The sequence below is a fragment of the Pseudochaenichthys georgianus genome, chromosome 18 (genome assembly GCF_902827115.2).
Source record: "Pseudochaenichthys georgianus chromosome 18, fPseGeo1.2, whole genome shotgun sequence".
Lineage (NCBI taxonomy): Eukaryota > Metazoa > Chordata > Actinopteri > Perciformes > Channichthyidae > Pseudochaenichthys > Pseudochaenichthys georgianus.
In genome coordinates, this window is record NC_047520.1 from 11,603,869 (window position 1) to 11,618,722 (window position 14,854).

Here is a 14,854-nt window from a genome sequence, read left to right on the forward strand (position 1 = left end):
AGGCAATGTGCCTACTCTCTAGAATCAGCCATGCCATACATAGACTGCTGTGTCGAGTGACGGTTCTCTGACTACTGCTCTTATTCTGCAGTGTGGGTTGACATGCGTCACCATAACATGAGTCACTGTCACAGGGTAAATGACACGTCCAGGTTTTAGAAAAATGTAGGTACAAAAAAAATACAGAAAAAACCCTTCGACTGACTTCATAAAAACTGGTGCCTTTGCTGGCAACAGGGTAGATGTGAGTTCTGAGGTGGCTTGGTACCTCAGTCTATTCCACTCAAATTAGAACAAGTTGAAAAGGCAAGTCATGTCAGAAGTGCTCAGTTACCAGATACACTACTGCACCGACTGACTGCCTGTGTGTACTGCCTGTTGAAAAACATGTCCTTGTGTTTTGTAGGACCTAACCTCATGTTTTTTACTTTATATTGAGGGTGTATGTGAGGTTCAGTGAAATGTAAGGTGTACCACTCTGTGTGAAAATACATTTCGTTTGCAAATATGACAGGATTCAATAAAAAATAATTATCAGTGCACAAAACAGCTTAAACAGCATTGATTATGTTGTATTTAGTGGGCTTAAAGGCATCATGTAATATCCCTTGGGTTTATTCATCTAATCAATAGTATGGATTGTCCTTACACTCTGTGAATATATGCACTGAGTCGATTGACACAGAGAAACATGCTACTGGTTATTAGAAAAGTGCCCTGCGACACATCCATGCAGTAACAAGAAGCTCCAGTAGATGGCAGAAGAGGGCCACTAAAACTACACCTGTCACCTGAGCAGCCAAAGACAAAACTGTTCAAATATCACCCTTCAGAATAAAGACATTTCCACCTCTACCTCCACTGTCCTGATTTGAGTCCAATCTCTACTTTCCTCATTACCCTCCTTGTCCCTCAAAATGCCGTACAGTCATGGCTCAGTCCCCCGCACGGACACGCAAAGACAAACCACGAAGCGAGGCGCCTGCAGCTAATTGGAATGAATCAGACCTACGTGGTGCGGTTTAACTAGGTACGCTGCCCTAACTGAGGCGTATGCACCACCTGTGTTTGGGTGAGTGACACAGATGGTGGCGGTAGGCATGGCTGCTCTGTCACACTGCTGCCAGCCTCATCGCTCGATGGCTCTGTCCAGCACACACACACCTCCCTGCGGAGCTCTTACTCTTACTATAAAGCAGCTGCTTGGTTTATGAGAAATGCACAGCAACGCATCATCAAAATGCTCATCCTAAACGTGTTCCCTGGTTTTATTGGATGGAGTTTACGACATAACATTGTAAACATTGTACAACATTAACAACTATACAGTTTCATTGTTTGACCATCTGCAGTGTATGCTGATTATGAGAAGTTATGTTGCGTCACCGATGGAACGGTGTTTGTATGTGTGTGTCACGCTTGGGATGATACAATGGCCTTTTTTGAATTGTGTATACCACAATTGTGCGATTTCACTAACGAGGTGCAAGCTTATGATACATTCTAGAGCTGGACATGTGGTCCCTTCACTCATTCCCTTGTCCCCTCTTACCTATCTCACAGTTGGTACCGAGGTATCCGGTGCCGATGCAGTCACAGATGTAGCGGTTCCAGCCCTCTTTGCACAGGCCTGTGTTGCCACAGGGGGCGCTGCTGCACCTCTTCTGCAGTTCCCGGGTGCAGAAACTGCTGACCCCAAACGCGCTCTGGATCTCAGCCAGGCGGCGAACATCGCGGCTCTTTCCATCGATGAAGAGGTCGCGCACGCAGCCTACGTAGCCGTAGTTAAGCAGCGCCGTCCAGACCTCTGGCGGCAGAATGAGGTCCGACTTCGACTCGGGCAGCCCACCCAGGTACATTTCGCTGTCCAGGTCCAGGATTTCACTGCCCTCTGGGGAGCTGAAGGGCATGCTGCGGCTGTTGACTGAGATGGAGCCTAAAGGACAGAAAGAAAAAACGTCATCTATTAAATATTGAACGCGTTTGGATTTGCAGGCACATCGATGTGTCAGTCTAACCATAGTTATTTAGTTTAGTCAAGAGAAGTGGTGTACACACAGCTGCATGTTTTTTGAGCAAACTGAAAATGTGTTTTAATTAGTGCAAAACACTGAATTAGTGTTTGGTCTGGATAGGTGAGTGGGTGGGTGGATCATTTAGGGACACAGAGAGAAGGACATACAGACAGAATGGATCACAGCCGAGTGTGTGTGTGTGTGTGTGTGTGTGTGTGTGTGTGTGTGTGTGTGTGTGCGTGCGTGCGTGTGTGCGTGCGTGCGTGCGTGTGTGTGTGTGTGTGTAACATGCATGTCTGTAATAGGCTAAATCAGGGGTGTCAAACTCAATTTCATTGCGGGCCAGATTCGCACTATGGTTGCACTCAAAGGGCCGGTTGTAACTTTAAGACTATATACAAATACATACATAAATATTTAACATATATAAAATAATGTATTATATTACATTATTGGCTCTGCATTGGATTATTATCGGATAGGGTAATACCTTCATAATTAACTACGTCTGAAAGCAGAAGTCTAGGGCAAATAATTGCAAGTCTCTTCAGTGAGAATGTCACAAAATGATTTAAAAAGAAAAGCCACATTCTGAGAAAAAAGTCAAATTTGAGATGCATTGTGGGACATGGAGTTTATGGGCAACGTGCCTCTGTAAAGTAACATGTAACCGTATAATAAACACATCATATTGTTTGCAAGCTCTTGTGGGGCCACATAAAATGAAGTTGCGGGCCGGATTTGGCCCCCGGGCCTTGAGTTTGACACCCCTGGGCTAAATGGAGGAGAAGGGAAGCAGAATGCAGCAGAGAGTGGGTGAAACAAAAGACCCTCTATCGTTCTGTGATTAACGACTCCGTCTTAATTTTCTATTAAAAGCCAATTACAGCAGGAGCAGCAGTGAGATCATCACAAGCAAGCGCGCGCACACACACACACACACACACACACACACACACACACACACACACACACACACACACACACACACCACACACACACACACACACACACACACACACACACACACACACACACACCACACACACACACACACACACACACACACACACTCGTTCACAGCACCGTTCCTCATTATAAGACGCCATTAGGGGGAGATATAATGTCCTAGGTGCTTGCCCACCTACAGATCATTCATCAGACAGCAGACACTCAAGCACTCAGATGTCGGTGTGTGCGCCCACATGCACTCAGAGACATCTGATTACACGTCTCTCTGCACGTAAATAAACCTATATTAACAAATACCAATACATGTAGCATTAGCTTTAACAAGCTTGGGTTAGCATGGAAAGCTAGACGGATTTGGACTAGCCAATTATCTATGCACATTTTGTGTACGGTAGAGGACCGAGGAACATGTATATATATTTAGCCGTAATTGTAAAGTTTCAACTAAAGCCAATTTCCGTTGGGGCTGTGGGTGAGGAATTATATACATGTATTGTATTGATGTACAATAAAATGACAACAAAACGTTGTTTGATGTCACATGTACGGCAGTGGCTCAATCAGTCGGGGCTTGAACTGGGAGCTGTAGGGTCGCCGGTTCAAGTCCCCGACCAGACCTAAAATATGGAGTATGGACTGTTACTTGGAGAGGTCCCAGTTCACTTCCTGCCCTGCGGTGGTGCCCTTGAGCAAGGCAAGTTTATTATTGTTTGATGAATAATGTTGTGTGACAAATATCTGTCTGACACGAAAATACTTCTTGATGTGAATAATAAGACATGGATTGGCTATAACATGTGCATGTTAACTTTAAAGTTTGCACGTGCACAGCAAAATGTAAGATCAGTTGTCAGTTTCAACATGACAAGTTTAAACCAGCCCTCACCTTTCCTCCCTTCCCTCTGGAAATCCACATGGCACCACTCTCCGTCATTAACCTTCTTGTTGCTGGCCCTCAGCTTTGTTTCTCCAGAGCCCATATCGATCAGCAGGTACAAATACCCCTCCAGCAGCTCCATGGCGAAGTAATCAGTCTTCAGCTCCCGACCAGGCTTTTGCTCTTTGGGACCCTGAGGACGGCCGTGGCTGAACAGCAAGAGCCCGCTGGGCTCCGTAGTGCGGAAATCGAAGGAGATAGATCCCATCTTTTTGGCGTTCCACTTGGGCAGGGAGATGAAGGACTCGGGGGTCTCAAAGGTGACGGGGTCCAGGGCGGCCACGTCCTCGCAGTGAAACACCAAGTCGCCATTAAGGCTGATTTTAGGGTCTCGATCGATGGCCAGCCGTGACAGCTCCAGCTTGAAGTCGTTGTTTTTGTACACCACCTGGAGAGCAGGGAGGAGAGCAAGTGCTTTCCAGTTTAGAATGCTGTATACAAAATGTGTAGTTACACGTTTATGTAGCTTCAAATATGCATCTAGAATCGGATAATTATTTAAAAATGTAATTAAAAAAATGCAGATGCAACAGTGAACATTACTTCCATAATCCTGAGATCCCACAGATGTACCCTAATTGCCCAAATTAATTTCAAATGTCATAATAGAGGCTGCTGGGAAATCTTGTCAGCAGTGTGAAATGATGAATCAAGATGTGAGTGTTGAACATTACACAACATGATACATACGCAGTTTAACTATCTCTGAATAAATACAGATCTGAAAGACAGTGTTAAGATAAGTGATGTTATGTGCCATCCTGTTACACTTTGAAAGATTTCAAAACGGTGAACCACTCAGAGCCAATGAGTTGCCCGGGGCATGCTTCCATTGATGCTACTGACATCCGTGTGTGTGTCTGTGCATCAAGCTCTGAACCACTTTATAAACTACCGTTCAAATCCATAACGCACACAAACTATTTGTTTTGGTCGAATAAGAGCAGCTCAGAAATATCAGTATGTCTATAAGCACAGTCAATGGATGCAACGTAAATGGCTCCGGGGTAAAGTGAGACGCAGGGAGAAGTAAATGTTGCCTGCGGCCTTAATGTAAATGTCTCCAACTGCCTTTGATGAAATGCAGCTCTATTGTTTCAGCTCAAAGGCTGTTTTATGCCTCACTATATGCATTCATAATGGATAAGTGCTAGCGGCAAAGTAAATTATCCTTGTCTTCATTGTTTCAGTTCTCCTTTTATTTGTCGAACACTCTGCAGACAGCTATTTGCAAGGCCGTCCTCAAGGTAATAGTGTGAAGCAGTTGAGGCCTTTGTATTTGTCTGTGTGCGTTTCCCCCCATGATTTGAGGGCACTTCACGCTCCCTCACACCCCCACAAACTCTCCCTGACAGGTAAAGGGAATGTAGAGAAGGCACTATGTTTCTCCTTTTTTGTTTTGTGTTGTTGTCGCAGCTACGAGGTTAAGGAAACCGTCCTGCTGCTGTGAAGCATCAGGTATGATCCCGGCAGCAGGCATGTTCTGTCAATTGTCAGAGTGAAGACAGGAGGGCCAACTGCTCATTGTGTTAACACTTGTCCTTTAGCCATGGCAGTGGTGTTCTATGCTTTTGCCCACTGACTACAAACTGTGAACTGATATAATCACTCACTCTTTTAAAGGTGGGGTAGGTAAGTTTCAGAAACCGGCTGGAGATACACTTGTTGTTATATTCCATGGCATGCTCTTAACATCCCGATAGCAATGAATATCTGAAGTGCTTTGACAACAAATCCATAAAAAAATGTCATCTGTAGAAGCCGTGATACTGTAAAAAGTACAGGGCCGGGCCGGCTAAACGGATTGGATGGCCTACCTGCCTGTCAGCCTTCCATCGGGGCACAAACTTATCTCGTGCCCTCATTAGTCATGTGCACGTTCGTGTGTGTTGGGGGAGGGGCTCTATAAGGAAGTGGCAGATTTTCTCCGGTTGTGTATTTTCAAATTCTACCGATCTCGAGCCGGTTTCTCAAACTTACCTACCCCACCTTTAAATGCATACCATACAGTGTTTCATTAATTTATTATCTTCAGCATAGCCATTACATCTATTCCTCATGGTAGACACTGACACATCTACATATTTGAAGTTTCAAAATGTTTTATCAACATTATATTCCAATAGTACAATTGGGCAACACTTGTGATGTGAACAATATATAGCTACAGTATATATCATAGCTAGTTTGATCGGTACTGTAAACCTCTGTTCAACCATGTGTATTAAGTCTCCATTGGCTTTGATTTGCATTAGCCCAATATCATATTTGCACACTCAAGACGTGTCCCGTGCAATGTGGTTCGCTCTTGTGTTTTGACTATCTAATTGTACCAGACTGCTGCTGTCATTCCTCATTGTCTTTCATCCAAACACCCGCAAATCTGACCTATTTTTTCCATGCGTGCACACACTTTCTCTCAACATCTTCATACACACTACTCCTACACTCAGGCACAGGATGAACCACAGCGACACAGATGTGCTGGCTTATTCCTGAATGTAAGCCTTCTTTGGCCACGCTGCCACATGTACTGTACACCTCATAATGTTGTCATTAGTGGAGATTAGTCCTGGTAATTAGTCTGGATAACGCTACAACTGACAGCTAATAAGGCGTGAGCTCTCCTGGCTTATGTTGTTAGAAAAAGAGATGGGTAGGTGAGAGAGAGAAAATGGAAAATGCAGTGGCAGAAGGGAAAAGAATTATATTCATTTTCAGTTATTTATTTCAGTTTATCCATGCTGCTCTGTTTATTCAGAATAGACAGCCTGTAAGGAAAAGAAGCATGAAATAAAGCTGGCAACATGATATAGCAGAGGACTTTATATTCTACAATGTGGCTCTAACAACTAATTTTATACTCCAACCAAAATCTAATCTAGTGTTAGGTTGCCACGGTGAATAATTGATGTTATATATAGTGGGGTTAAGGTGTATAACTTGTTCCCAGTATTTACAGTCACATGAAACATACATATTTGTACACAGAGGGAGCAATGCATGTTGATCTCAATAAGGTATGCAATGTAAGGGCTCAATTCTTCATGACGTCAAAATGCCCATATATTATTATTTAAGATATTAAAAACACACTAACATTATATTTGCTGTGGTATTTGTGTTTCCAGAAGATTGTTAATGTTGTTGACTCTGACCTCTCATCAAAACTGCAATTGCAAATTAATAGTTAAAGATTAAAATGTTGCGATAATAGGGTTTTCAATGTTACAAACAACATTAGCTTTCCCTTAGCATTACCCTCACTACATGTTAATAACCTACAAAGGTAAACTGAGAACATAATCAAGCTAAATGTAATAGCATGATATGACATCATGGACATACCAGATAACAGCAAACAATGCACTTCTCTGAGAGCTGGTCTTTTAGTCGTGTTCAAAGTACATGATTAGGCAGAGATGGGACACATTCCTGCTTTTGATATGTCAGTGCTGTCAAGACTACTAATGTCAGAAGGATTGTGTACATGGTGACACACATCTGAGCTATAAGGAATTAGCTTTCTGAAACTTATGCTACTATTAGCTATTGATAGTATGAGATCTTCAGCAAAAGCATAGGTGTAGGCAAGGGCAACAACAAGCAAGACCAGACTGCAGAAAGTACATGTGAGAATAGAAGGGAGGGGTGTACAGCAGAGGGACGAGAGGAAGATGGTGGTGAATGACAAGTGAGGGAAAGATGAGGGTAACAGAGGGATAACCAAAGTGTGTGAGACACACAGGGCACAATTTGAACGCTGTATCAAATAAGATAGAATGCAAAGACCTCATATTACGTATGAATCCATGTGCTGATTCAGCACCTATTGTCAAATATGTCAGGGTGTCTGGCTTTAAACAGATACTAGAAATATGTGCTCTTTAGAATTGGGAGAGCAGGTATGGACATGTTATATAATAAGCCAAATTGCCTGCTGCAAACAACTGGCCAGCTTTGTCCACTGGTTAAAAGACCACTGTCAAAGGTCTGACACACGTTGACATATTGAGCAGCGATAATAATGTCCAGCAACAGGGTTTTTGTAACCTCCCTTCTTCTGACTTATTGACTCGGGTAAGAGAGCCACACGGTGTTTTTCACTTGGATTGACTTCAGTGATCTTCCTCAAGTCAGAGTGTGTGCAGCCCTGACACGGGCCACCGCCTGCCTCATGGGTGACTCCATTGATTTATGGAACTTTGCAAACCTAACACTGTTTAGGTTGTGAATGTTCGATGAGCCAACATGCACATAGTTTGAGCCTGCTTCTATATTCAGTTAAGAGACATTTACTGGCAGTCATAGCATGACTATTGGTTGCATGCATTGCTTGTCCCTTACGGCCCGTCCACACTACAGCGTCAGAAGCGTCGAAAACTCCAATCTGCCCATTCACTTTGAATGGGGTGACGTCACGTTGCCTCGCTTTTTCGCCGAACTGAATTGTGGGTAGCAGAGCGGTCCGTCTCCGCCGTCTCCGGCGTCAGAAGTTGAACATGTTCAACTTCTGACGCCGGAGACGCCGGAGTAGCCAGCACCAGCCAATCAAATCCCGTTTCGGAAAATCTGACAGCTCAAGCCCTAGCCAATCAAACCGCGTCTAAGCTGGGAGAGATATCCCGCCGTTCATTTCTATATTTCAAAAAAAGTCGGAGGAGAAACTAACTATCGCTGTAGCAAATCACCCGGTTTTGTATGACCAGACCCTCTTCACCTACCGGGATACAAACCGGAGGAACCAGGCATGGAGGGAGGTGGCAGAGACAGTGGGGGAAACTGGTAGGTTTTCGCCTGTTTGGGGAGTTTATATATATATTGCTCCCATAAAATCCCCGGGGGTTTTTGCTTTGTATGTCGGGGGCGGGAGATTCATGTGATTGGTTGTTGGTCGTGTTGCTTGAATAAAATCCCCAAGCTCCAGACACGCCCAGCTCCAAGCTATTTTTGAAGCTGTAGTGTGGACGCTCCGTAAGTGATAAGGAAAAGGCTTTGCAGCAGCACACTTCAGACTACCTAGTCCCAAATGATGGTTTACACTACCCATGGTAGGTGGGGTGTGAGGTGAGGCAATGGACAACACTAGAAGATTTCATCGTGCAAAAAACGTGAGACCAGAATACGAAGAGATAGAGCATCGATATCAAGTTGAGCAGGGGAGAAAGTGGAAGAGAGAGGCGGGCCAGAGCATTCACCCAGGGCATGGAATCAGTCGAAGAAATCAATTTTTAATTTGGCCGTCAGGATGGCAAAGCTGGTGAGCCAACAGCGCTACTATGGACTCAATTACACAAAAGTGCCCCAGAGAAAGGGAAGATGAGAGGAAGAGAGAGGTGGAGAGAGGTGCTGAGAGACATGGGAGGAGGGGAGGGGGACTGAGAGAGAGATGGGAGGGAGATGTGTGAAATGGGCGATAGCAAGGTCACTGTCTGGTTGAGAGATAAAGAGGCGGAGGTTGCGGTGGAGAGACAGATGGCCATGTACATAAGAAGAGAGGAATCAAGGCTCGGGGCTGAGGAGCAAAGCAACCTGATTTCACACCACAGCACTCGAACTGTGAGCCCAGCACACACACACATACATCACACTGGGTATGATCATAGCATGTGGGTGACTTTGAACACACACACACACACACACACACACACACACACACACACACACACACACACACACACACACACACACACACACACACACACACACACACACACACACACCCTTTTGGTACCTTTTTACTCTTCCTTTGCTGCCTGGAAGGCACTGGCCAAGCGTATCAAAGGCGTTTGACCACGGTGGCTGCATGAAAGCTCTGCCCAGGACCATGACGCCACTGATAATTCAAGCTGTGCCACAGAACTAGCACAGGATGAAACACACCGCCGACTAACCCCCAGACACTCACTTTATTTTCAGCTACTACTGTACTACTCTACCTGCCGCTCTCAGTTACTCTCATTGCAGGTTTTCTCAGCGCCTTTCTACGCGGTTACCTTTGTAGGAAAGCCATTAGAGCTTGAACGCAGCTGAAAGGTTAAAACCATAACACACAAACACCAGGAAATGAACTGGGATGTTCCAGCTTGAGGGGTGTGGATCAAACACTGTAAAGGCTGTTCATGTTGGATACACTCACCTGGAAATACTCTGCACTACCTTAAATCAACAGTAACAAAATACATTTTAGTAAGCTATAGAGAAAACCTCGTTAGGTTTGAGGAAACCAGATTTTTAAGATTTCCACACTTGACTTAATAACTTTTGTTGCCATGTTTTGCAGTACTGACCCAGACCGGAGCACACAGCCCTTGGCGCAAGGTCAAGCATTAATGTCAAATGTTTTTTTATAGAGATGCTCCCTTCCAGCTCAATAAAATCTTACCCACCTCAAAATATTCCGTTTGTATAACCTTTGACTGCAATCCATTTAAATGTGTTGCTAATAAACTAACTTTATATCCTTGGAGCAGGCCGATGTGTCCGTAAATGCTTTGGCTAAACTTGGTGTATGACTGTGTTGTGTGTTTTTTTGTACTTGTCTGTAACTGTAAAACTGTCTGAAACTGTGCCGTTACCATTCTTGGGCAAGGACTCTCTTGAAAAAGAGATTTGTAATCTCAATGAGACCTATCCTGGTTAAATAAAGGTAAAATAAAAAATAAAATAATCCTAAAACAATGTCCTCTTTAAACGCGTACTTGCGGCTATATGTAGTTCTTCCTTATTTGCATCCCCCCTCGCTTAGCTATGTATTGTTTCATCACTCAGTCTGACAACAGCTTCTCAAATGCTCTTCTCTCCAGCCATCTGCTCCGACTTTCCATTTCCCACACTTGACTCATTTTCCCTCTTCACTTTCACCTCTATGTTCTGTTGTGAGCATAGTCTGTTTTCCTACCGTTGAAACCCCCTCCCCTCCCTTGTGCCCGTCTGTACTGTAAATCCAGCCCTGTCTTGATGGGAGAGGATAGTTAAACGCCTTGGGAACTTTAAGACCCACTAGGGATCCTTCTGATAGGCTAGCAACCCAAATAATGAAAATGTAATTCCACAGGCATAATTAAGTTAGAGATAGGGCGATTACTGTGCGATCCATTAAAAGTGATGACAGAAGTAATTACTTATTCAATCAGCGTGGTTTTATGAGGATATGCGATGGCACCATGTTGCGTCGCCTCTATACAAGTCATTACATTTACAAGGGCATAATACTTTAAGCCGTGATTGGTCCTCTTGACAGCTTGTTAAATTATAATTGAATACCCTGGTGAAAATAAAAGTCACTTTTTTTTCAAACCTGGAGAAATAAAGTTGTTTATAGAGCAACTGTCCTCTACAACATAACCATTCCTGACTGCAGTATATGCGACTGTGTATTACTAAGTGTACGCTTCCATGCCATGAGTATAAATCTGGAACTTTGTGATTTTCCGATATCCCACTGTGATGTGTGCAATCAATGCCTGTGGATTTGTTTGGTCTGCAGTGTGGTTTGGAGGAGTGATAACAAACACTTCATCCATGATACTGTATGTCTGACACGTCCTACGCTCAAATACTGTCTGCCCAAAATGATGATTCTCAGGTGTTAGAGTCAACACCAATGTGTTTCAGTATGTGTGCGGATGATGCGCGGCCAAACAAGCTGTTTGTTCTCACTACATGATCTACATTTTCATTACCAAAAGTGTAAAGACACAAACTGATGTAATCACAATGTAATGTGGGCTGGTGCAGCTGAAAACGTTTTCAACAGCAAGCAACCTGCTAGCATGAGGCAGAGAGAAAGTAAAAGAACAGTGTGGGCATGGTTGCCTGTGTGATCAGCTACATACATTCATTCAGATCAACTCACATCTCTAAGGCAGCCCATGAAGTTGTTGCTGACTGGTGATCCGGGCAGGTCGGCGGTGTTGGGGCTCCCTCCGATGTAGAAGAAGTCATCTGAACCCAACATGGTGTAATCTTCCTGGGTGTAACCAGTGGTGGTCAGTATACCATCCACTGAGATGGTCACCTGACATAGGCATGGCCCAAAAGAGACAGTGAGAAGTAGAGAGGCAGAGATAGAGAGCATGAAAAGATGGATAGATACACAGGATGATGAGAATGGAGAGAATTTAGAAGAATGTGGAGGAAAAACAAGGAAGAAAGTGGATTAAAGACTGGTGCTAGGCGGGGTCGTCCCCTAAATGGTAGCGATTGGTTTGTTGCTTTTAGTGCCACTCAGACTGGGGGCTTTCACTCTAGAGGGCAGTTGCTAAGAGAACAAAAATGAACGAGCGATGTGCTCACTGTGTAATCGTGAATCGTGATTTAATTTGCAAGAGTATACTTTAATGTAATCCTATACTAGATTAAGTGCAAAATATATATGGCAGTATGTATACAAAACATGATCTTATAGGTAACATCATTTAAAAAATATCAACAGGGCTTTCCCTGTGATTGACATAGCTACTCTGTAAAACCCCTTTGCTGAACCCCGTTTCAGTTAAGCCCCTGTCACACTGTCCCGAAATTGACACCAGATGGACACACGAATATGGAATTGTGAATTTCGCACGAAGATGGCCTCGAACTTGGTCAACAGCCGAAGCAAGTACGATGCCTACAGAAGGTCACACGATGGCACCCGAACCACACACGGAAATATGGTCGTTGACGTTACTGATGATTTAGAATGTATCCAGACTCATCGTAAGAGCTTGTGCCTCTTCGGGGGGTGCTAACATTTAAACATACACTTTATTCTTTACTTTCTCCGTCTTTATATGTAGATTAGAAGATATTACTTATCTCATGTCATGTTGTTTCCATAGCAACAACAACTTCCTGTCAACAGCATAAACTCGCCTTCAAAATAAAAGCATCTAAATAAAACAGGAAGTTAAGCTAAATTACATTAAAGACATACAACTGCAACGAAAGTAACACAAACAATGTAATATCCTTTTCAGTTTCACGGAACACAAATTGGGTACATACATAGTATTTACATAATATGTGTACATGATTTTGTTGTGAAATAAATGCAATCGCGATGTCATCGTACTATAATACGACGGCATTGTGAGGGCTTCACGTAGTCGTGTTGCCTTCCGAAGACAATCGGGCAGCTTCTTGCTCCCTTCGTATGTCTTTGTGAGGCGAAAAATGCCCGGCACCGATGATCACAAGAAGATGACACAATTTGACAAGATGCCCTCACGAGTGCCTTACTAAGGGCAACATGGACACACAAATTCAACACGAAAATGAACCTTCGCAAGGTCCTTCGGCAATTTGTTGGCATGCCAAAGAGTTTGCCACCGCTCACGAAGTTGCTGCCGGAGCCTGAGAAACTCCACCAGCGGTCATACGATGGCTTAAGCTGCCCTCACGAATGGCCCGATGTTGTTATGATCAGAGCCGAATTTGAACATTTCCTTTATCGTGTGTCCATCTGGTGTCAATTTCGGGACAGTGTGACAGGGGCTTAAAGGAACTACCAGTAAAAATAAACTCTTTGTAATGTGTAACTGCCTGAAGCCTTGTCTTTTGTGCAAGGTTACACAGTATGCTCTTGATCGCTAACAGAGCGAAAAGTGCTGGGAGGAATCAAACACACAGCCGCAAGCTGATGGCAGGAGATAGTGTGGATTGAAACTTAAGAAGACTTAATATAACATTTAAATAATTTAATAATACAGGTGTATAAAGGGTACATTTTTGAGGATCCTCCAGGCTTTTCCGTGAGATTGGATTTTTGTTCTTTCGCTCAAATGGTATTTTGATGTCTGTAAAATTGAGTCTCGGTACCCTTGTAGGCTATTACTGGAATATGACTAACTTGATCAAAAGGAGTTCTAACATAAATTACATCAGCGTGTGTGGGGACTACTCCGGCACTGATGTAACACAATACCTAACATGATGAGGTGAAGCAACGGTTTAAAATTAAACACCAGATCATGGCGGTTTAAAGAATACACGAAGAGTGAATAACACGACACAAGGGATATGCTCCATTGGAAATAGAATGAGGGAAAAGGATTCTCTCAACTCACTTTTTCCACAATTTGTCTTTTTTACATTATACTCTTTACAAAGTGGCAAATTGCACTGCTAATAAGAAAAGTGTGTCTTTTGCATTATCACGTCATGGCTGTATTTCAATCAGTGCCATAGCTATTTACCTACAGAAACAGAATGAAAAATAAGGTTGTTTTTTGCATTTAGAGACCAATCATGTGTGCAATTATCCTAATAGAGCGGGCCTGAGGCCTAAGTGAAGTGCTTATGTCCCTGATTCAACATCTGCTATTCTAAAGAATTGCAGGGAGATTTGTACACATCCGTCTGTTTTTCATTAACACTGCACACTCAAAAGTGTTGCCAGCACAAAGCTAGCTTGATTTGATCAGCGGTCTCAATTAATATTTCCATCATTTACAATTATATTGTGCACGTTATATCTAGAGATACTGCTTTCCTTATATGTAGTTCTGATGAGCACCTTTTAAGAGCAGCAGGCTTTGAGCACAGACACATTTGAACCAATAATAATCTACAACAATAGATCCTAGAAGAAAAACAAGAAAAAAGCCTCACTATGAGATTTAGCAAACACTCTTAGGCTGAACAGAAACCTTAGCAACTGCACTCAACAGATCAGGCGCCCCAGCTAAGTGCTTGTCTTCTCTTTTTCCTGACAGTTTTGTTTTCGTTTTTTTTTGTACTTCCCTTCTTAACAGGGCAACTCATTTTTATGTCTGCTGTTTCTACTTGGAGATAAAGACCTATCGTATATGTCAGATGTATATGGCATGAGGAGTCCGCGGTTGAACGTGCTGGTGTGTCGGGTTCGTCTTTGAAGATCTCAGATTGGGCTTTGAGCAGGGCAACTTAATGTGTCCTATTGTGTCAAGAAGCTAAGGAGAAGATA

At 43.4% G+C, this 14,854-nt stretch overlaps 1 protein-coding gene across 1 annotated transcript in view; it reads right to left on the reverse strand.

Moving 5' to 3' along the window:
• nrxn2b (neurexin 2b) overlaps nucleotides 1–14,854 on the reverse strand; it is a 769,387-nt gene that overhangs the window by 370,799 nt on the left and 383,734 nt on the right. Inside the window, 3 exon segments of the mRNA XM_071206612.1 lie at nucleotides 1,553–1,936; nucleotides 3,874–4,312; nucleotides 11,783–11,944. Of these exon segments, the coding sequence (XP_071062713.1) occupies nucleotides 1,553–1,936; nucleotides 3,874–4,312; nucleotides 11,783–11,944 (985 nt within the window).